General features: G+C 43.2%; 1 protein-coding gene across 1 annotated transcript in view; it reads right to left on the bottom strand.

Moving 5' to 3' along the window:
• KLHL14 (kelch like family member 14) overlaps positions 1-24,521 on the bottom strand; it is a 60,382-nt gene extending 35,861 nt beyond the window's left edge. Inside the window, exons 1-2 of the mRNA XM_050892496.1 lie at positions 23,584-24,521; positions 7,982-8,103 (exon numbers count right to left, since the gene is read on the bottom strand). Of these exons, the coding sequence (XP_050748453.1) occupies positions 7,982-8,103; positions 23,584-24,521 (1,060 nt within the window). The remainder of the gene's footprint in view (positions 1-7,981; positions 8,104-23,583) is intronic.
• Between the last annotated feature and the right edge of the window lie 392 nt (positions 24,522-24,913).

The raw sequence follows: 24,913 nt of genomic DNA, 5'->3' as shown, positions 1-24,913 counted from the left end.
CTTTGTAGGACATCTCCGCAGAAGCCTGACATGAGCATCTGCTGTGGAAATGGCACAGATCATCTGACAACTCATCTGCCTTACACCTGCCACCTTCTTACTTGGAGCCACCCACGGCTCAGCTCTGCACTGTCTCAATGCCCTGCCTAAGGATGTCTTGGAACGGGGTTGTGTCCTGTTCTCTTGTCCCACTCAGGTTTTCAACCACAAACGGTCCTGGCTGAGCACAGGCAGGGAACAGGACATTTGTGTAACACTTCTGGACTCTACCTGAGTAATTGTTTGCCAGTGTTGTTTCTGAGATGAAGGTGAGTAGATTCAGGCATCTTTGTATATGCGGAAGAAAATCAACAGCCTGGTTTCCAGAGGGGTGGGTGTTCACAAGTCCACAACAAAGGGCAGAAAGTAGCCAAGAGAAGCTGAAAGACTGTTGAGGGCTTCAGCACTAACAGACTGAATGCAGTGATAAGACAGGCCGTTTCAAAGACACAGCGTAACAAGATATAAAGGGATTGGGAATACAGGAAGAGAAAGCTACCCAGAATCTACAATACGCCACACTTACAAATAAGGCACAGAGTACAGAGGTTATCACAAAAAATACACACAGTCAAGTAACACCTGTGTAAAAGCAGAAGCTAACAACATTGCAATCAAAAAGAAAAACGCGCAGAAGGCGAGCTGACATTTCTTGAAAGTTATCTCAAATGGTAGTGCAGAAGGAAATAATATTTAATGCACAAATACAGCATTCATTGTGAGAACATGCTACATTTTCACTCATTCTTAGAGCTCTGTCTTGCTCTTAGATACGCAGGCGTGCACCATTAATGGCACTTGCATGGTTGAATTCCCATGTATCATCCTCAGAATGGGAGTTGTGGCTAACCTCTGGTATGTTACATGTAAAAAAACCTCTTCTCACTATATTTCTGTTTCTCACTTCTATATTCTCACTTCCTTGTATGTGTAAAACATGTAGCTTATTGGCAGTGTGTCTGACCACCTTGAATTAATCTCCTAAATCCAGACTTGAAGTTGGATAGTCATACCAATCAGTCAACTTTTCTGTTATGAATCTCTCTTCTTTTGTCACCAGATTTTCCTGGTTTTGAACCTTTTAAAAGGATCTAAATATAAGGATGTAAAATAGAAATGGAATTTGTGTTTAAAATTAGCTTTTAGTGCAATCAGTGTCTTTAAGAAGGAGCATACATATAAGCATGTGCATACGTGTACATGTACTTGTACAACTTCTACATACATCTACCACATTTATTAAATCTGTCTAGTGGATAATATAAAGACTTCTGCCTTAGCAATATGCCAATGCTTGCTCAAGCTTTTCAGTGCAGTGCTGAAACCATCCTCGACACAGCACTGAAGCAGAAGCCGCAGCATCCCCGACTGCTGGATAAATGGAGTAAGAGAGATGAAATTTATCAGGGCTGCCAGGAAGTGTTCATCAAGACACATTTTTGATGAACATAAGTGTGCACTATTCTCACAAGTGACAAAAAAAGGGGAAGAAATTATAAGTGGCCTATGTCAAGAGAACCCGTCCATCTGACTCGACTCACTTTTTGCAAACAGCACTTCTTTTATTCAGTTACCAATTGATTGGGGGTAAATTGAAGGAGGAAACCTTTGCTTCTAACACACTATCATTCTTCTAAAAAGTAAAAGCTCTACAGTGGATGAATTTATTTACTTCAAAGACGTAACGTTTCCAAAGGCACAATATGTGCTAGGCATCTAGTGGTACTTAAGTTGACACTTAAGCCTTTGAAAATTTCTCCCAAGAACCTCTGACGTGAGCATATAAATCATACTGTTTGTCTTCTACGTAACCAACCTGGAAAAGAGAAAACTGGATAAAGCACTCCAGTGCATGAAGGACCGAGAAACTCTTAGTGACCCCAAAGTCATTTCAGAAAAAGAGGAACAGGAGTTTTGTTATTAATTTGCCCAGGAAGGACAAAGTATCTTTCTGTATAGGAAAGGCTGATAACAGCTGAGCACCACAGAATTGCCAAAGAAAACAGAGAATAAAGAAATATAACCTATTCCAGCAGAAACGATGTAGGCTGGGGAGTGGAATGACCCAGGTTCTCTGATGCTGCCTATGACATGAAGCAAACCATGCCACCTTCCTTTTACTTGACTTCCCTGTGGATAAAATACATAAATAATGATGCTGAAAGGGTTTCTAGAACCACCAGTATGCCTAAGTGCTGGCTGACATTCAAAACGTTGTTACTGAAGATGGAGGACTGCTGTACAAGAGGCTGTACTGTCACAGAACATATTCAAGGGAAATTTAAAGAGTAAAAATGACCGAAATAAAAAGATGTTGTATTCAGACCAGACTACCTGCAGTGGAGATTGCCTCATGTAAAAATGAAAGCACAGCCAACCTGGGGAAGGAAGGAGAAGGCGGACTGCCTTTATCAGAGCATCAAGGATGAAAAGGTTACCGGCTGCTTGTTATGATCAGTGAGTCAGAAGAAGACAAATAAATGACAACTCCTTGATATTGTGTGATTGCTGCTGGCATGAAGGAGAAGGATGGAGAAGGAAATCAAAGCGCCTGATTCATTGTTTGTCCTTACACATTGACCAAACACAGCAGACTTAAGGCCAGGAAGGTCAAGATAACTAAAATAAGACTAAGGGATAACTAGGAAAAGAGGTAACCAGAAATGAGGTGCTGGTCATCCTGACTAAACTCTCCAGTCTGGTGACCTTCTGGACATTTCCCTGTCTTTCCTATCCAAATATATCACTTCTGTCATACTTCTCATTGGACAATGATGTTGGCTTTTACATTGGATTAAAATCCAAACCTAGTGCAATCCCTAAACATAAATGCATTATTGCCCACACATGTATTTGCTCACTGAATCCTCTCCATGGTTTACGCAGATGATGTGGTTAACTAGGGTGGTTAAGGAATGTTACAATTAGCATCTTATTGAAAAACAAAGTACCAATATGAAAGAAAGATCTGCTGCAGCTGCAGCTTCACATGGATGGAACGTGCCATGTAAGAGTTCAGTAATATTTCCAATATTTTACCCTTTTGTGCTTTAGACAAAAAGGAATTTTGCATTGAAAGGAGAATTTGCTGTATACCTAGAAATCTGTAAGACACAATTTCTCTCCTACTCATCGCTTCTAATCAGACAGATGGATACATTGCTATGGGAAAAAAAAAAAACCCTAAAACAATGACTGCATCATTTTTATTTATTTCTTGCATTCTCTGTTCACGTAGCAAGAAATTTAATTCCAGTTGGATCAGTCTCTTGTGATATTTTTTTCTTTCATTTAATATATTTTTTAAATGCTTAGAGGCATTATGACAGAAAAGCATGTATTTTTTGCCCTGGTTTATACCCATCATCCTTACCATTACAACAAGACAAAAGCATTAAAGTAAAATTAATCATGTCAAAAGATTTTAGCAAAAAACAAGGGAGACCATGCATAAAGCATCGCTTTGTCTAGTGTGAAGTCACGCTCTGATTAAAAACATATAATGAAAGTGAAAGTAATACATCATTGCCTTAGCAGTAGGGTTTTTGGGAGAGCTATGCAATTCCGAACACAAAAAATCTTTATAGGCTCTGGATTTTGAAACTTGCAATTATTATAGAATAATTCTAACAAACAAAACATTGTTTCAGTTCCTTAAAGTTTAATTACTCTTAAATATTGCAGTTAAAACAAACAACCAAAGGAGTTCTAGGATTAAACAAGGACTCCTGGCAGGACCGTAGCTGGTAATTAAAACCAAAGCAGCAGTTGCTGGTTCTGAGCAGTGAGGCATGAGGTGGTGACACAGAGACCCCCCCCACTGCCCCACATCCACTAAGTAGTTATGGAGACTGCGAAATATTGTGGAATAATGAAACCCCATTAATAGAGCAGAACTTTTGCTGTTACTAAGGTCTGTCAAACACCCATCAACCGTTCAGTTTGTGTCACTGGGCAGTGGTAGCCTGTTGCTGCTACGTGACATAGGTAGTACCCAGTTAAAAAATGAACTGCTCTTTGTGCACATGTAGGCAAGCCTGAAAAGAAACCATGCAGTGAAGATCTGTTCGCTGTACTTTGCCATACACTCTATAAAAGCCTCTACTTTGCTCAGGCACGACTGCGCAGTAAGTACTGTTTCAAATTAAACAGCAACGTGCACATCATGGATCTCAGATTAGGATTGTGCCCACATCAAGTAAAATTAGGTGGCAGAAAATGTTTGTAAAATGACACTTACTTTCTCCTTTTTTTTTTTCTTTATTCTGTCTCTATTCTTTGTTGCCAACATAGAAAAAATAACTCTCTGAGAAATATCAGACAGGAAGAATACACAGTAATACTAGACTGTGAAAAATCTACCAATCCCTTGAGCCATAGCGTTCTTGCCTATAGATGATGACATTAAAAATTGGAAATGGGTGCATGCTTCCCCTCCTCTTCTGGATCTATGAACAAGGCAAGTTGTTTTCCTGATACCTTTAGAATTACTCCCATTAGTACTGATGCATTTGGTGCTTTGGGTAGCCAGGCAGAGAGAGGTGGGCAGTATCCCCTGCCAATAGATCTAGTCTTGTCACAGGAACAAAATGAGATTGCTACTCTGCTGAGCTGTCATACTCGATAGCTTGTGCTGTTCCACCTGCAACTGTCTTCATAGCTCCAACTGCGGCGCCACAGCTTACACGGAGTCAGTAGTTTCTGATGGTTGATCTTCTCCTGTTCCTTATGCATCACACAAAGTGGGACACAGAGCCCTAAGCAACTGCGTGGTTGCAACAGCCACTCTCCATGCTGAGAGGAAAAAGGCAACAGGCAAGCAGCTCCCTCTCAAATGGCTTTGCAGGCCCTGCTGAGTAATTTCTGGGGCTCCTCTCAGTGGAGGGTGACAAGAGGAGGTTCAGTCTCCTCTCATCCATCTCCTCCTCAATGGCCCTGCCACTGCACCCAGGACTAAGTGTTTGCAAGCTTCTTTCCCACCTTCCCTACCCGCAAATGCCACCGGCACAGAGAGCAGTAAACGAGTAACGTAGATGGGTTCGCAGGAGGGAAAGGGGAATTTCTGTGCACATTTACATTGGATCAGTAAGCCTCTAAGTGCAAAACCTGGCTTTTTGTTGGCGTCTGTGGGAGTCTACTGGAGGGCAGAAGGTTAAAGAAAAGACTTTGTAAACGTTTGCTAGTACAGGAGGAAATCAAATACACCTAAGGCAATAGTAAGATAGAACACCCTAAAATACCAGACTACAAGGACTGAGATTCTTCCCATCACAGAACCTCATGAGCAGGACACGGCTTTTGCTCTGTCCTTGTTCACTAGGGAGCAAAATCCTCATTTGCACTGATGAGTTGGGGGTGAACTGCAACCTCAGGACTGACAGCATTGTCTAAACAAGTGAAAAAGAAACAGAAAAAAAAATCTTCCTCCTTCGCTGCTGATTGTACAACTCTGATAAGAATAAACAGACCAATTATTTTCCGAAACTGTGGACTGGGAGAGAGGTAAAAGGGTAAAGGAAGGAAATAAATGTACTTCTTCCTAAATTGCAAAAAGTACATGAAAAATAAAGATAGAATAATGTTCTTAAATTCCCACATACCGTAAATGTCATAGTATGTTGATACAACACCATGACTGCACTGAACTATCACCATGTTATAAGGTGACTAGTTTGTGGTCTTCCCTAAAACTGCTCAGTCACAGTTCTTCAAGTCCCTGCACTCCTATGCTGTGGAGTCCTTCAGTGTTTATGGAAAGGACAGGACAAAAGTTTTACTCCAACTTGTCTCCACTTCCCATCCTCTCTTATATTAAGTTGAAAATAAAGCAGGGGATACTTGAAACTCTTATTTCAACTTTTTTTTTAAAAACAATTACTGTTACCATTTGGTGAGTAGCAACATTATTTGCTAAGAAATCATGCTTGTTAACATTCAATCTTTTTCAGTATGAAAAGACAAGCATTCTCCTCTGTGTTCCTTGAACAGTAGTCCAGGCCAAGAGGGCATCCTTTTCCAGCAGGTTTTCTAAGAACAGGATTACTCATGTCACAAGAGGGCTGTGTATTTGACAGCCATTGTCTCAGCTGACACTAAGACAGATCCTGGGACCTTCAGGACTCCCAGTGCTGAGCACCAAGTGCTTGAACATGAGCTAGCTAAGACTGTAACAGATGCGTTATCTTTTAATCACAGCACAGAAGGTTACATGCATTAACCAGAATGGAAAGAGAATTTTTGTTTACTATTTGTTAGAGGTAACACAGAAAAAACTACATTCTTGTGATAAAATTACATAAAATTATTCAGAAACATCTCTCAACACCACGATAGATGGTGGTGTTATTCAAATACTAGCGATGGACTTCTAACCAGAGCATTTAGGTATCATGCCTCTGGGTCCAGTTTCCCACAGTCTAGGAAAGAGTATCACAATGTAAGTAACCAAGACTAAGTAAATTTCATTCTTACAAAATCTGACGTATCTACAGATAGGTAAGATTTGGAATAAAGTTTTTTACTTTAATTCAGTGGAGAGTTCAGAACTTGAAGCAAGAGATCCATTTATCCTGCCTCTCCTGGTGAGTCACTGGATTAGACACAACAAATTCAAAAAACCTGAACACTTCTGCCTTATGTAATATCACTAATTTTTCACTGACTTACCATCTTCAGAATTTTCTTAGAAGTAGCATACAGAGGTGAGTATCATACCTCATTATTCTGAAAAATGTGAAGCATAGTATGTTCCCGAGTGCTGTAGACTTTTCTAATGTACAGTTCATACGACCTTTTGTAATTGCCATTCTTATACAATACCCTCAACTATTAGTCCAGGGCATCTATACCTAAGCAGTCTTTATGTTGCAGCACTTTGAGAAAGGTTCCTAAATTTTCCATGGAAGAAAGCAATTTGCAAAGGCATTATTTCAAGTCCTGCATCATAGCGGTCTTTTTAATGCTTTTTCATCCTAACCTGTGCATATAATATTAATGTGGGTGTACCCCATTAAAAGGCTTTGGCTAAGGGATGAAGAACAGAATTCTGTAAAATGTATTTTACTGGGGAAAAAAAGCAGGTCTATTAGGAAATCCAGGTTTTACCAGTTGTCCAGTTTTAGAAGTATGGCTTTGATTTATGGATCAAAATTGCTCATTTATTATTTTATCTATACTGCTTTGGGCAATTTTGACAGTTAAAATTTAGTTTTATTGACCAATGCAGCCAGTTTAGCCACAAGGGGACTAATGCACACACAGCCTGCTGCACTCAAGAAGCTATGATTTGATTCCATGACCAAGTCAGACTGGGAATCGCAACCAACATAACAATAAGTTCCAAATCTCGATGCTCAAGGCAAAATACTTACTCTAAAACACAATCAACCTTTAAAAGAAGGTGGGAAAGAATTTTGTGATAGGAGCCTCCGTGCACTGTTTATTGTAGCGGATATATTCCACCAATGCTTCTCTCAGCAATGGATGCAGAGCAGTACAGAGGAAACCTTTCTTTAATGATTGTGGACAACAGATAAAGCTGGAAGAAGGAAATGAAAATGCAAAAAAGAATCACAGGTGTGCTCTAGTACTACGGCTCACCAGGGACCTGACTCTGAGAAAACTGTCTCAAACATTGCCTTTTTTTTCTTCTTAAACTATATTTCATTCATATGTACATAAATATGCATGTATTCATGTTGCAGTATGAAAGACTTACAAGTTTACTTAAAAAACTTACTGGAATGATTTTAAGCCAATGTTAATTTAGGCCTATCCTATTATAAAATTAGCATCTTCTGCAATCTCAATTTATTGCTCCATTGTGAAGCCCCTTGTGATACATAAACAAATCTCTGAAGAGAAACAAATCAATAAAGTGTCTAATTTGATTAACCATGTTTTTAAATTCATCAAGACAACTGTACAAAAATAAACCACTTACTTGTCAGTATTTTCCACGTTTTCTTTTCATCATCATAATACTGAACCAAATTGCTGGGTAGCCGGTCAGGTCCGGGAGGCAATCCTCCAACCAATAACAGCATTTTCTTATTGGAACGAATTCTTCACCCAAAACAAGAGGAAAGATGAACAACCACATTACTGAGGAGTATTTTTAGTGGCAACAAAATCATAACCATCAAAAGAATGTTCACTGCTTGCAGTTTTCTGTTTCATTTTTTGTGTTTCCTTCCCCAATCATGTCTCAACAATTTTTTGAACCAAGCAGAAAAATGATCAGAAAAGCTGCCTATCTCTCTACTCATGGAATAATAAGCTTCCTTTATGCAATTTGTTAGAGGTTCATTCTAGAACGACCTTTTTCTTATATTATCCCTTTAAATCATCACTCTTTACAGCTGAATACACATGAAATGCTCTGGAGTTGTACTAAGGTTAAGCATTAAAGTTGCATGTCAAAAATCGTATTAGTCAAAATCATTATTATAAGCCATTCTACACTCAAAGAACCTTGAAAAAATTAAGGTTATGCAGAGAGTTTGTGAGCCAACTCTTTAATCACACACTGAACTTCAGATATATAGCTTAGTACAATTAGCAGCACTGGGCTAATGGTTATGGGTTAAATGGTACTTACAAGCACTTTTGTTTGTTTAATTTAGTCCAGACTCTTGCTTTCGCTCTCCCCCCCAGCTCCCCCCCTTCTCTTTGCTCTCCCCCTGTGCACCACTGGCTATAGCAACACCAATTGGTAAAAATGAGACTGTGATGTTGTTGTGAGCCTCCCCAGAGTGGAGCCCTGCCAATGCTTGCCACTGATCCAGCGGCATGAACCTGCTCAACTGTGCAAAGTCACTCTAATTCCCTCCCTCTGTTTTTCTACCTTCTCCCCCAGGGGGCAACCACTGAAAGGAGTGACTACCCACCCATCAAGAGCTGGCAATTCGCTGCTATTAACCGTGACCGTGATTCCCAATCTGCCTGGCAGTTCTTAAGAACAGGACTGCAATGTCTCATATGCAGTAAAAGCGGTTATCTGCACCCTGGCCTCCAACGCTCCACCTGATGAATGTACGATTTCTTTGCAACATTAAGGGATTTAGCACAATTGTAAGTGAAAAGGGGAGGGGAGGCCCAGACCCCCAGATGAGCCCTGATGCTTTAATAGTCACTTCGCATATAATTGAACTTTCATCAGTTATACTAAGCTTGGGTGTGATAATGCTGAAATAAAGGTCTACACTCAAAATGTTCCCATGAAGTAGGAAGGTGACGTAGCCTGGAAAAAATGCATCGATACGAATGAATGTGCAAGGGGGACCATGCATTTGATGGAAAGCACCCTTGCCAAACACCAACATTTTTCCAAGCATGACAACATCACTGTAGCAATCTGTGTGTCAGTCTGCAGCAAACACTCCTGGCCAAGAAAGGTGCAGAATGCAATGAACCAAGGCCCACCACCACAACTGCACGCAGCGGGGTCAAACTGCCACCCAGGACCTCCAATCTCAGCAGTGCACTCTGGCAGCGGGTGCTTTACTACTGAGGCACACCAGTGGCTTAGCTCCAACTACTACCTAGAATGAGTGTTGGGGACCCACGAATTTACATTTGTATCAGGACTGCATCCTCTCTTGAGAAGACCGGGCAAAATGAACTAGGTTGTGCTGTAGACACGCACTACCCAAAAGGAACCTCCTTCAGGAGGGGAGCACGCAGCTGAAGGCTTGATCCACACGATGCTTAGGAACAAAACCTTTCAAATGGCTATCCAAAAGACAACTACAGACTGCAGATACATCTATCACAAGGATGGCCAGGGAATTATCTGGCAGATGGCCTTGTTTGTTTTTAAATGGATTTAGGGCTCAGGGAAGGTCCTGAATTGACAGCGGAGGAAACAAAACCCTCACTGCAGGGGCAGGAGCTACTCCGTGGAGGCAGCGACACTGTCCCACGCTGTCCTACTCCCCTGCTTTGCTCCTGACTTGGGGAGAGCTCCTGCGGTCCTTCAGTCTTTCTGACAAGCCAGCCTTTGCCCTCTGCACTGAACCTGCTATGTACTGTCAAATGATGACTGTTACCTGCCCACCAGACTGTATCTGTGCAGAATATCAGGAACCGTCTCATGATCACTGTCGGCACAGACTCCACTCAGTGAGACCAAGCTCTGGGGAGAGCTTTCATAAGCATTACCATCATCTTGAAATGTTCCATCTCCCTGGCAAAGTTTTTAATGAGAGAATATTTGATAAAAACTATGCAACACAGGAGTATGATAAACTATTTTTGGTATGAGTTAGGGATGACTGCACACGTAACAAGTGGCAGAGCAAACCAGAGCCATAAGTCAGTTATGCATGGCCATCCCTAACGATAGAGAATAAATTGTTTATTCCAACCCTCTTGTGTTGTATGTTATATCACAATCAACTCCCTGTGTATTGTAAAATTCAGAATGCCCTTGCAAGGTTTACTTGATAAAGGAGTTTATTTTGATTTTCATCTTTCATCTGTAAAACTCCCTTCTAACTCCAAAGCACTGTGAAAAACCAATGAATGGCCAAGGCTCAATAGTTAAGGTGAAGAATGAAATGTCAGATATAACTCTGAGTTTCCAGACTTTGGCAGCTGCAACTATCCTTAACATTACTTTTTCAGCTAAACAATCTGAGAAGCTACTGTTTCTTGAGAAGGAGCAGCACTGCTATATGGGAATGTTTAAAAAATATTTAGTATTTTTACATGTTTAAAATGGGAAGTAGCATGAACAGAAGCCCTTAATAAACGTTTAATAAGAACTTAATAGCCAGCACAGTCTCTACCAAAAGCACAGGGAACTCTCACATGCCAAAGAAGAGATGCGTTCTTTTACTCAAAGTATCTAATTCATCTACATTGAGAGCTCTTCCAGTGAACCAAGTAAAGATAATACAGTGACTAAATATATGCATGTTTTGAACCGACATGTTTTCTTGAAGCCAAATCTGCTTTTTAAGTTTTGGTGTGAATCACTACATTTTAGGTTTGGGAAAAAAAATAAAATTCTTTATTACATTATATTTGTGTTTCAAATTGCACTGAGCAGTACTGTTAAAATCTTAAAATACATCCTAAAATATGAAAGACATGGAAATGATCACTGATTATATGGAGAAGACTTTTCCAATATTAATAAAAATGTAATTCAGTGAAACACTACAATGAAGGCAGGATTTAAAAATATGTGTAATACCTTAGCAAGATAAAGTTTCTCCCTTTCTTGCATTATTACATGTTTGCTATTTGGATGACTCCAAACTACCATGTGAAACGTTCTGCATTATATCTGAAACACTCTCTTTTCATAGTCCTTATGTCACAGTGTAATATACTATTCTGTTACATACTGTGGTTCACAGTGTCCCTAGCAAGGCTATTATGATCATCTTGTGTTCAATTAACAGTAGTGTGTCCTGGTCAGGGAAGGCTAAAATAATGTTAACCGTGACCAGGCCGGCTGATGTCATTGCAAAAAGGTGAAATAAACTTACCCATGTCTTATCCTGAAAGCATTTCTTATACCTAGAATCCAAAACTCTAGTTCTCATTGATGAACGTACATGTGTTGTTATTATTCTGCACACACTTTGCAGTTTCTGTTCTGCAAAGATTTTAAAACACTTAATTCACCTTAATTAAGTTCCTGGGTACCCCATGTGGTGTGAAATTTATTTTGTCTACTTACAAGACTGGAAACCAAAGTATATTTTAAAGGCAACATTTTCAAACTTGTATCATTTCCTTCAGGCACAGAAACCTAGGAATTTGAGAACTATGTGGCTTCATTTTCAGAGATGTTGAATACCCATCAACATACCTAAATCCTACTCACTTCAAGGGTAGCAGCAGATGTGCAACAGCTCTAAAACTCAGGTCACTAGGCCATAGTCTAAACTAACCGTGAATACACAGGGCAAAATGCCGAGCCCAACAGAGTTTATCAGCTCACAAGGAATCAGTAGAAAAGACAGTAACAGACCTCAATACTTCTGACAACCGCTCCCACCCAAAGCCCTTTTGCAACCTTCAGAGCCTCATGTTAATGGAAAACACATGAATGAGAAATACTCTTCTTGTACATTGTTTTTCTTTATTAGCATATCCATCAATCTTGCACTGATGGGTTTTCCTTATCTGGGCAGTTAGTAGAAGTTCATTCTACCAACGCTGGCAAGGAAACAAGCCCCACCAACAACAGGTTTGCTCCAGACTCTTCCAGTTTTTAAACAATGCAATAAAGCTCCCCTCTCTGCATTAGCGAATGCAAAGAAACGGAAAGAATACAATGATGAAGTGGCAATCCTGTGGTTCTTAATGCATTCGGTGTAGTGTTACACATCAGAAAGAAACCTGCATCTTAGCCATACAGATGATCATGGCAATCAATGAAAAAAAAAAAAAAAAGACTATCCAACTATACTTTCCTCTTAACTCAGGGCTATAATAAAACCAAAAACCTGCATCATTAATTCTCTTTTAATATAGGCTATAACCATGGCTTTGAGTATGGAGCGAGCCAGGTGGCTCTTCAGACCAGGGACCTCACAGACATGGGATGCCTCGCTCCTGCTTGAGTGCTGACCTTAAACGCAGCAGAGCCAAATCAAACTTCAGGTATTTGCTCACTGAACTCAGGCGCAAACAAAAACAGCCAGAAGACCAGCCCAGATCCAGCAAGAGCAGGTGAATGGGTGGTGAATTTCACTTACATCCACAAATCCCATTACATCAAAGGATTTGAGAAACTAGAGGCCAACACATAGTGATACCATCAAAACAACAAGTAGCAAGAATCTTAGAAAAAGTGGCTGTATTAACCTGCAGCAGAAACAAAATATTGCAGTGAGGTTTAGATACCAACCTCAAGGTGATAGACAAAGAGATAAATACACTGTCCCAATCAGCATTTCAGTTGCAGACCTTTTGTTTGTTAACACTTAAGACTTAATTTAATCTTCAGAAACCAGGATGGTCCTTAGCAACCTTTTTCTTCTAAAAAGGCATCTGAAGGAGTGTTGTGTCCAACAAAAATGTAATGGAGAATCTAGCTGCAGTCTGCAAATCTGAACTGATGCTGCAGGCATCCATTTGCCCGTGACTGAAGAAACTGTTTTGCCATCAGAGAACATGTGATGAGATCTTTGACAATTACCTTCCCCGCTCCTGGATAGGCATTTCAGTGCAACAAAAGTGTCATATGAAAACTCCTTATCTCCATGGATTTTGGCTTCTGCAGTTGACTGCAAAGATAGCCATGATTAGCAACACATGTTTAATAGAGAGAAAATATCATTATCCAGGAGTTTAACTACGAACTTGATGAAAGCTATAAGATACAATGTAAAATTTATTTTGGACGGAGAAATTTTGTGAGTTTTTTTTATCACATAAAATGAATTAATGAACATCACAACGTATAGGTGAATAGGCATCCAGAATCTCCTCTTAACCCTATAGCACTGCCAGGGGAAGGACCTGAGCTCTCACAGCCACCAGACGAAGTCCTGCAGATCAGACTTCTGCTGGACCTCTGACCCACCAGGAATATCCTTCTCCTTATGGGCAAAGTACAGACCTAAAAGAATATCTGGATTTTGTCAAAACCTAAAGCATGCTGAGGTCTCTTGCAAATTATGACCAAGAAATTATTTAGTTCTTAGGTTCAAAATATGTTCAAAAATATGCTGAACATAGGAATGTTGCTTTATGAATGGATTTTTCTGACTCTTCTAAGGCACACCTATTGTCCAAGGCACACTTGAAAGAATGTGAAAAAACTTTCTGTTAATACTGTACCTGAAAACCAGTCTTACCATTCACTTTAGTGCCATGAAGATTTTGGGTTTCATCTTTTCCTTCTCAATGCGGCCACGCTTAGCAGAAGGCCCTGAGTACAAGTTTTCACTGCAGCAGAGCTCGCCGTAACGTTCACTGAAAAGGTTCGGTGATGCCCAAGAGACACCCACTCTCCTGCTAATTTAATACACTTTGCTGACCACTGACAGACTAAAGTTTAGGAACATAAATACTAAGTTGGGAATGACTTGCTGCAGACACTGATTGTTGTTTTTGTCCTCTGAATCTACTAGAATTTTTAAAAATTTTTGTCCAATGCATTTTTTTTTAAATAAATGCATAGGAAAAAAAGAGAGTTACTGTTTGCTCCAACAACAATCTTTCCTTTTTGTCTCTATCTAAAAAGCAGAAATCTTAGGGTAAGTGAATCTTTTGTCTGACAGGCCACACTTAATTGTTGCAAAGTTACCCGACAAGTGAACTTCCCTTTATTTCTACAGTTGCCAGACAATTTTCCATCCCCTTCATTAAAATAACTTAGAATCTGTTTGGAGCTCTGAATACCCGATTTTTCTTTATGAATCCAATCCCACTGCCGTTACTAGTTTAGAATGGTCTCTAAGTAGATCTTGAAGAGTTAGGGTATTTTTTTAGCTGCAAGATTTTTAAAGTGAATGTCCCTTCCTTTTGGGATAAGAGCCTCTGAACTAGTAGGTAGCTTAGGGGTAGGCAACTATCCTGGAAGAGTGGCATCTACCATCAGCATTCCTTTGCGAGGAACACACAGGAATGTCCTTCTCATCTTTTCTCCCTGTATTATCAGCTTATTCTTCACGTTCACAGGAGACTGGTACAGTTCCCCAGAAAGATGCTCAGTAGCTTTCCCATACGGAGTCCTGCCAAGGTTGCTGTATTCATACACAACACTGTTGTTCCTTATAGCTTGAGACAGGTTTTAATAGATGTGTTGCCTATGTGAGATCATGAATAGTACTTCTATAGTGACAGTATCTACACAAACATTTGAACACAAGTCTTTACATTCACTGAGATCTGAATGCTAAAGATACCGTTACTAGCCACACAGTGAGTATCTGAAGCATTGTAAGGGATTTGAATCAAAGGAATTTTACTAGCAAAGCTTATATGAGTCACAAAACCTCCCATGTCATGAATCTTATTGGCAAAACTATGCAAACAACTGAGTTTCCATACTGTTGGAAGTTCTGAAAAACCTTAAAGAAATTCCCTTGATCCTGAATACTTTTAAAAATAAAACTAAAGAAAATGTCAAGGCTAGATGCTTTTGCAATTTGCTTTCCCTCTCCTACCTCCCCTTTTTTTTTGTTTTAGACAGAGGTGGTAAAATGGAAATGTTTGTAGAATGCTTCTGGGTGGTCAAATCCCCATTCTTCGCCTAAGAAATCTCAATCAACTCTTCTTTTTGATTTTCAGACTGTGAAAAGTCAAGAAGGTCCTTTTTTTGTTTGATTCTGTATCGGATGCCCATGATGACAGGAAGTCTCTGCATCAGAGGCTGTGTTCTCCTCAGCTGAGGCTCCTTTTCCTTAGGAAGCCAAGGAGAAGAAACACAACTTGCTGCTGTCTCACCCAAGCTATAACTGGTTACCTTTTCCACTGCTTTTTTTTTTCCTGAAAGGAGGCGGCAGTCAGGGAAGGCAGGAAAAACTAACTGTGGCACCAACTTCTATTTACTTCCAGCTTCACTGCAAACCGTCTGCTTCCATCGAACTTGGCAGCTGATAATATTTGCTCAAAGTTTATTGTCTGCTTTCCAAGAATACAGCAAGATGTGTTGACTACTAAGTACTAGGCATGACGGTCTTTAAAGAAAATTTCAGGGAGGCAGCAAATATGAAAAATGATGCCAGGAAGTATCTACTAATGGATTTCAACTTCCCTTATTCTTTAATTTCTTTAGATGGTCCTTTGGCAAACCTGTAATACCAGACAGGATCTGTTTCAACAAAATCAACAACAGAGGTGTTTACAGAGCAGTGGAGTCCAGCTCAAAACTTTCATTCAGGATTCCTATTAACTTCCCTGCTCAATCTTTTCAGGCCATACTGTGCAAAGGATAATAACAAACTTTGCTCTGGTTTAGAAAACTGCTCTGGTTTTTAAAACACAGGAGTTGTCTGAAAAGATAAAATGGTGCTTTTACAGATTATGAGGATTTTTTTCTGTAACGTGAGTTTAACAGAACCAAAGCTTTTTTCCTGGCAAACTATTTCCTGTTGATTTTGTGTTCTGTGTTTGTTCTCCTCACTCCCCTTGCCCCCAAGGCTCACTGTACTTTCTCTTCAAGTACAAATCCAAACAATTACACCGTCACAGCTCTGTTCCATTTACTGCTCAACAGTTAGAGACTCAGAACCTCCGTATTCTTCTGCTATAAGGAAGAAACCACAGTGACCCCAGGCCACAACGTGCCTTCAAAGACCCTCTCCTTTCCATCTCCTCTCCCCACGTGAAGGGGATGCACATCAGGCAAAGAGTGAACAGAAAAGCCTCAGATAGGACACACAGGCAGCCAAGACAGGCGTGTGTGATGCTCACCACGATCCTACAGCACTCCATTTGTAAAAGGTACACCCTGCATCTAAATCATACCAGGAGGACTTTGTTTGAGAGGGAACTTCCTTATCTAGGAGGCTCTGCACCACCTATGTTCTCCCTGACAGGACGGTCCTGGATTGTGTTGCCAAAGCACGGGCAAGAACAGCACAGGACCTCATGGGAGACAGCTCCATTCTTTTAGGGACCCGAAGGATTTGTAAATGAGCTGTGCAGACTGTTGCATGTGGTGGAAAGGGGCATTTTTGCTGAAGTACAGCATTTGAGGAAGAAGTTCCCATTTTCCCAGGCACTTTGCCCTCAGTTTGAGTGGCTTAGTAGGATTATGTTTTTTAACTTAATTTTCCCTCTAGAACAAGGTGGCTTGAAATCCAGTGAAAGATTTCCCCTCTTGGAAAAAGAGTTTGGAGATGTAGATGCAGATCCTTGAAGCTGCTTCAAGCGCTAAAAGGAGCAGGGTGATGGAAAGCCAAGGAGCAGCACAGCCTAACCAGCTGCAGCAGCCTCTGGAGATCCAAGCTGAGAGGTCTGGAGCAGTCGGCATTGATGTGTGTGAGGTAGGGAGGCTGGTGGAAGGGGCACTGAGGGGCCAGGGGCCATGGTAGCAGAGGATTCAAGAGAAGGGACAGGCGGAGGTGAAGCTCAGGAAGGCTGGATCTGGGGAAGAGCCCTATCTGGCAGAGGTGCCTGGGCACAAGGAGGAGCCTGTGAGGCAGACTGGTAAGGGAAAATTAGTAGTTTGGACAGTCAAAAGGCTTTGAAGTGGGGGATTTTGAGAAACTGAAGTTGTGGAGCACGAGAGGGCAGGAGGTGGGGAAGGAGCTGGAGGTATTGGGACTATCTCTTGCCTAAGGACATAAATCAGGAGGGGCTGGCAGTTCACAAAGGAGACTATCCCAGCTAGTGCCTCTGACCAGGACACTGGCTGGCAGGGGAAGGGGAGTACCCGCACATGGTACTTGGCACCCCTTCTTCATCTACAGCTGTTGGAAAGATGGTTGCCCATAAGAAAGGCCATTAAATGCTCTTCATAAATTATGTTTCTTCTAACGAGTACTATAACTGGGCCAAGAAACTGGCTACTACCTATGCCACCGCAGCTCTCAAGGATTTTACCAGCCAAGACATCCGTGTCTTTAAGAAGGCTCCCAAGGACTGTCCTGACCCACAGCAGTCCTTTTAGGACAAGGGTGCTGCCTCTGACCATAACCTGAGCTCCAGGCCTCCCTCCCTCTTGGATAATCGACACCTCTCCACTTACGCTTCAGCACTAGCCTGTCTCCAAAGGCAAATGAATGCACATAAGGTAAGCAAGGCAAGTAGGTGAGACTAACTAGGATTAAACTGACTACAGGTCTGTGGTTCACTTCCCCACAGCCTCTAATGTGTCAGTCTCCCTTCTGCAGCTCAGCTGAGAGAGCCCTGGCACAGGTACAATTTCCTGATATTAATTCTGGCACGTAAGACCTGATCCAAAGCCCACTAAAATAAACCAGAGCCTCACATTCACTTCATCCACGCCGTAATGCAAATGTTAAGAATTCACATACATTTTAAGGTATGTTTTTATCTGGACATTAATTTGGGGTCTGAAATATTTCTCACTTGCAATTAACCATGAGTACGAGTATTAGTTAAAAATCCAAATATTGGTGTCAGGATCACAAAGGGACAGGCAGGTGGCTGTTACAAGAACACATAACAATGTATTTCAGTGAAAAAACAAGCAAATTTTTTTTACAACCACCAAACATGCCCTACTGAGATCCTACAAAAATCTCACTAGAAAAAGAAGTCAAATTGAACTACAGGCTGTGAGATTTTTAGACAAATAGTGTATTCAACAAGGAAATTATTTAATTGCCAAGGGATGTAACCAGTTTCTCCAAATTTTTAATCTCCTCTATAGAAAGTAAAACACACTGCCCATATATGTCTTCCACATAAATCCTAGCATCTCACGCTGCTCAGCACTTTACATTTTCCTTCTTCATCAACAGTTACCACCTTCCTACTGAGTGAAAACTGGTCATATCATCTTCATCACCTGTCACTGTTTAATTTGTTGTCACTTTCACTAATGTTACCTAACACCAAACAGTCTGGATGACACCCTCTCCCCGCTGAAATTAAAGAAAAATAAAAACCTCTACAGTTAGCTTCAGCAGGACCAGAATTGCACTTCTAATCTCCCCAAGGTCTAGTAGTCCAGGGAACAAAAGTATAGAAAAACAGCTGGGTCCGTACACGCTGGGACTTCGCTGAACCCAGAAAACAGCACGGTCAGGCTTAGCCTTCTTATCTCTTTGTCTTTTTATTTTCCTCCTTTCTCTTTTACTCTTTAATTCCATATTTCCTGCCCACAACTTTTCGCATCTCAGGTCAGTTGGTTGATCCCCGTCCATTTTTCCTCCCCCACATCTGAAATAGCTTTTCCAGAAACTAAAATACTCAGCTGTTATTGACAACAGATGCTGTTTCTGCAAAGAATTAGGTTTTTTTCCTTTTGTTTCATTCCTTCTCTTCATCTGCCGGGGTCTTTTTTGTTTTGCTTGTCTCCTTTCCTGTCTGGCATCCTATTCTTTCACTTTTCTCCCTTCAAAACTGTTCTCCTCTCCCCTTTTCCCTCACTTGTACTTCCTTGCTTCCGCTACTTACGTCCTGTTTCTCCCCTGGGGTAGCTCAATTCCTTTCTTTTTCTGCATCTTCCCCTCTCCCCCAGCTTTACTTTCCTGACTCCCCTCTGCCTTCAGGTACCTGATGCAGCTGTACAGACATCTAACTGCTCCTCTGCCTGCAAATCCTGGAAGGAGCTGACCAGCCCAAACGCCCACTGATGTCGAGAGGAGCTGCATGTGTCCTGCAGCCGACAAACAACTCCCCGGCCGTAAGGGGCTGCCTTTCCCACCCAGCCTAGCTTCTCATGTCTGTCTGGAACCCAAGTCATTGTAAACAGTTACAGGCGAGCGAAACCATGAAATCATGGAAACGTTCTATAAAAAGGCAACAATATTTAGGCAAAACATTTAATAATAAGCCCCATAATTTAATTTTTTTTTCTATAATGCTCCATTCTCTGTCTACAGCTATATTGTGCATTAGCACAAGCAAAATTTAAGTTAAAAGCTAGGCGTTTCATAGCAGTGATGTGTTTTTAACCATTTTCATTGTTGCAAGTAAACATGGAAGCAATAATAATTCTCACTAGCTCACTCATCTTTAAAAGTGAAATTCTTTCCAGCAACATGGTAATGCTCTAACCCAGAACTTTTTAAAAATTGAAAACACATACTGTGTATTATATAAAACATATTATATTACACAATAAAGCACAGAGACATTTTAATCAACTCAATATTCTAGTGAAGTCCCAAGAGTCAAATAAATAACGGGAAGACGAACATTCCTCTATCTAAATGCGTTTTCTTCCCAGAACTACAGAAAACATGACACAGCACAGTTATCTGTGTCTCTCAGGGACAGACAAACATCATTTAAGCCTAACGTTCAGGGTCACTATAATGGGCCCAACCCGCTCCATGCTGAAATCAACTGGGATTTTTCCTACTGATGTCAAAACTGACTGTGCCTCAAGAGCCTTTAATAGCGGCTTGTGTGCTGAGGCCCTACTGCAGGTGAGGATCACAGAGGCCAGAAAGCTCCAGCATTAACCTGGAAAAGGGAGATAGAAGTCAAGAGAATTACTGACTTTGCTTAAGAGTTGAGCACCTGATCAAATGCCCGATCAGAGCCAAAACACCCGCCTCCTGTGGTAGAGTCCTAAAGCTCAAAGTGCACGGCAAGGTTCACAAGTCAGGAACGTCATTCCTCAACTTTTTAAACGATGATCGTTTAGTTGCTGTATTTTGAAAAATAATTTTACAAAAATGCATGAGGGCATTCAAGTGCTACCTTCTCTCAGGAAATGTCATGAAAAAAATTTGCTCTCCCTGCAGGTAAACAGCATTTTTCGCTGCAGCACAGAAGACAATGCGGGTACCTACTAGCACCAGTATCATTTGTGCTGCAGGATCTGCATTTGTAGCACAAACTTGAACAAAGTTCAAGCTTAAAGAACAAGCTTAAAGAAACAGCCAGTGCTATCTTTACAGTTACATTTCAGAGGAGAAACACCGTATTTCAAGCTTCCCATTATACTCGTTTTGTTTAAGAAATGTAAGTGGCCCCAATTCCAAAGTACTCCAAAGTGGTAGTGTGTGTATAGATATATAAGTATGTATGTGTACACACTTTTTTTTTAAGTAGCGTGTTACAAAAAAGATATGTTCTTTTTAAAAATGCAGAGAAGTTATTGCCAAGTTCTAATTCTGAGTGCAATTCTACTAACTTCTTCAACACGCAGTAAGCAGGCAGCTATGGCACTGTGCTGCTTGTATTTCTCACCAACCCATACTGTACTGTGCACTATATATTATACTGCACAAGAGGAACAGTTAATCTCTTCCTAAAGACATGTGAATCTTTTGTGAATGACCTTTCATTAAACTTTAAATTCCAAATTACCAAGGTCACCATTGCTCACAGAAAAGGTAATCAAAGTTTTAAAGTCCTTTTCTGTGTAATAATTTTTATCTATTTGCACATGTACTTAACTGTTAGTTACTTTTAAGATTTCCTTCTGCAAATTAGTAACTTAAGAAACTCTTTGCAGATTTTCTTCCTTAAAATAAAATTTTACTGAATCAATGTCAACCTGTCAAAATTGCAGCTTTAGAGAAACTATGGGTAACAGGAAGGACAAGTCTGGAAATCTCTATAGTCTTGGGTATATTTCTTTTGTTTCTTCATTCATGTTTAAGAAGGCATTTGTACACTTAGGCAGCCTGATGAAATCTTAAAATGATTAAGATTCAAAGACAGGCCTTCGTGACCTTTATGAATTCCCAGGAATATCATCCAAGACCCAAAACGAAAATATACCAGTTGTATGCTGTATCACAGAGCATTTCAACACCTCCAACATTTAAACATTTTGAGTAAGTTCTAATGCCTGCTTATAAGTAAGAGAAATCTAAATGTTTTTGCTCTGATTTCACCGCCACCAAAGAACCGAATCAAGAGCAGCTCGTTACGACGCTGGCATTAAACATACGTTAAAGTTGAGAAGGTGATGGTACGTTTTCACCCACTATGGTTAAGGGTCTCTGAAATACCACTGTCTGCACAGACATGCAGACCTATTACAAATAAAAAACGTGGTATGTGGAAGTCCCCCATAAGTCATTAAGTAAGCACAACTTAGAATCTAATCTAGGTCTATTAAAGTGCGATCCTTTTGTGTACACTCCCGCTTACAGGGAAAGCCAGCTCCCAGCACCAGGAGTATCAGATTCTTGCAGCATCCATGACACTTGTAAGCATTCAGTGGTCAGAACACCACTACATATCCTTCAAATGACATGGACCAGTGAAGCTGGAAGGTATCTTCACTGAACCAAGCCGGCTGGTATCTCAGCAATCCACCAGGACACGAGCCCTGGCATGCCCCAGGCGGCATGCAGAATCTCGACTCAGAAGGAGGTGGTGGGTTTTGCATTTTTGAAAGTCAACAGCTTTGAATATTGAAATGCAAAAGGTACGCACCAGCTACAACAGCGGCGTCTCAAAAATACTTTACACTGCAAAATGCTGGTGTTCATTTTTTACTGTAGGATTTCGGAGTGAGAATCAGTTGGACAGCAAAGTGATAAGCACGACAAAACACTAACAGAGCGAGCTAGCCAGAGATAATAAAAGAAGGCACAGCATTTCCAAAGTTAAATCATCAGGGTACCTATTACATGAAGATATAAAGAATCCTCTGCATTAATGCTAACAGAGCATATTATCTAAAATATTTAATAATGTACTAGTTTTTCTTGTTGCTGTTAAGTCATTAATAATATCCACCTATTAGTTAAAAAGCTGAATAATACAAAGTGTGCTTTGATTTCTGCGCTACCGTGCCACTGTACTTGGAAAATGGTATTATCTTTCCATTTTTGAATGAAATGAAGTATAAACATATTTTAAAAGGAGAAAAATAAATACCCCCTTCATTTCGGGTATATTTACTGCTCATTAAACTACATGCTGTGCTTTCAGTTCCTAACACCAACATCATATTGTCAATCTTTGACATCATGATTCATTACCTTATTAAATGAAAATAACTGACATGTCATAGATGTAAGGACTATGAAGTCACAAGTTTCCACGCACAATACAGACATCACCCGAACCATCAGCAATACCAGGGTGTGCACGAATAATGCAGTTATTTATGAAATAATTAATTAGATTTAGGATATTACAGCTTAAAACGCCCTGAAGACGCAACTCCTTGTCAAGGAGTAACATTGTGGGGGAAAAAAATAAATAAATATGGCCCATAATAAATAATTACAACAGGTTCCCAAGGCGCGGGCTCCCACACGCACGCTGAAGCCTCACATTCACACGTTAGCCCCACGGACCAGGCACGACGGCTGAGCGAGCTCCGACCGCCGCCAGCACGCCGGGAGGCCGGGGAGCGGGGCGGGCACGGTCTCCCCGCGCGGGCAGCCGAAGGACCCACGCCGCGGCAGGCACCCGCGGCCGCTCGCCCCGCCGGCCGCCCCCGAGGAGGCCTCCCGCCCTCGGACGCGGCCTCCGCCCCCGCCGCTGCCCTGCCGGGGATCCGGCCCCCCGCGCCTAGCGCCGCGCAGGCGGCGAGGCAGCCCGCCGGGCCGCTTCCGCGCCCCTGCCCGGGCCGGCTCTCCTCGCAACGGCCTTCTCCCCCCGCGCCGGAGGGCGGGCGGCCGGAGGGGCGCTGCGGGGCGCCAACCGCCATCCGCCGCCCCCCGCCTCCGGCTGCAGCGGCCCCGCCGGGCCGAGGGGAGGGGATGAAAAGTTTGGCGGTGCTGGGGGCGGGCAGCTCGGCCCCGCCGCCGCCCTTCAGCCACCGCCTCCGGCAGGCTCCCGCCGCCCCCTGCCCCGCCGGAGGGCGCCCGGCCCGGCCCGGCCCCCGCGGGGTCCCTGCCCGCCGCCTCGGCCCCGCGCCCTGCGGGGACTCCCCGCTCCCCCAACCTCCCGCGGCCAGAAGCCTCCGAGGGGGCGTCTGTGAGGGAAGGGCCCCCCCCCTCCTCCCCGCCGCCCCCTCACCTGCTAGCCAGGCTCTGCCGGCAGTGCTGCCTGAAGGGCATCAGGTGGTAGTTCATGGCGTCCAGCAGCAGCTTCTGGCAGACGGGGTCGGTGCGCATGAAATCCACCGACTGGACCCGCTCCACCAGCTCCGGCGCCGGGATGAGGGCGAAGCGGAGGCGCTTCATCAGGTCCGGGGCGTACTGCATGCGGGTCTCCCGGTCGTGCTCCAGCCAGAGCACGGACATCTGGAAGAGCGCCAGCTCCGACTCGACGGGGGGGGGCAGCGAGTCGAGCAGGGCGCGCATCTCCTCGAAGTTGAGCAGCAGCACGTCCTCCACCAGGTACTTGTTGGCCAGCTTCTTGGTCTCCTCCAGGCCGTGCAGGGCGGCGATCTTGCACACCTGCTTGTAGTTCTGCACCGAGATCTGGTCGTTGAGGAACTGCACGCACAGCTTGGTGACCTGCGGGATGTGCAGGATCTTGCTGACCGACAGCACCTCCTCCACCGTGTCCAGCGAGAGGGTCACGTTGGCCGTGTACAGGTACTCCAGCACCAGCCGCAGCCCGATGGACGAGCAGCCCTGCAGCACCAGGTTGTTGATGGCCCGCGGGCTGGCCAGCAGCTTGTCCTCCGGGGAGGAGGACGGGGTGCCGGGCTCCTCCTGCGGCTGCGGCGGCGGCGGCTCCTTCGGCGGGCCCCCCAGCCCGTCCTGGGCGCCGGGCCCCAGCCCCAGGGCGTGGGGGTGCCCGCCGCTCCCGCCGCCGCTGGAGAAGAGGGATCGGAAGTACTGGGAGCAGGAGGCCAGCACGGCCTTGTGGCAGTGGAACTGCTGGCCCTGGGCCGTCAGGGTCACGTCGCAGAAGAGCTGCTTCCTCCACAGCAGGTTGAGGCCGTGCAGCAGGTTGTCGCTGTGGCTGGGGTCGAAGGTGGAGGTCCTGTCCCCGGATCTGGACATGGCGAGCGGCCTCTCACACACCTGCCTTTTAAACCCTCCTCCGACCTGGGCAGAGGGGTGGGGAGGAGAGCGGGGTGGGGGGACACACGGGACGACACAACAATAAACACAGAGCTTTAGAGGCCCGGAGGGCGCATCCCGGCCGTGCGCGCACGGGTGGCGGGGGAGCAGCCGGGGGACGGGCTCCCCTCTGCCCGCCGAGCCGCCCCCCCCCCGCCCCGCGCACGGACGGGCTCGCTCGGAGGGGCCGCAACTTGGGAGGGCTGGAGAAGATTTATTTTTTTGGCCTCCCCCCCCCCCCCCTCCCCATACACCACCCCTTTCTCCTCCCTGGGTGCAAACCGGGCTGCTCTCCAGGGGAGGAGCGAGGAAGCCGGGGACGTTTTCAAAGC

The sequence above is a fragment of the Gymnogyps californianus genome, chromosome 2 (assembly GCF_018139145.2).
Source record: "Gymnogyps californianus isolate 813 chromosome 2, ASM1813914v2, whole genome shotgun sequence".
NCBI lineage: Eukaryota > Metazoa > Chordata > Aves > Accipitriformes > Cathartidae > Gymnogyps > Gymnogyps californianus.
This window is presented reverse-complemented; position numbering and strand designations above follow the sequence as displayed.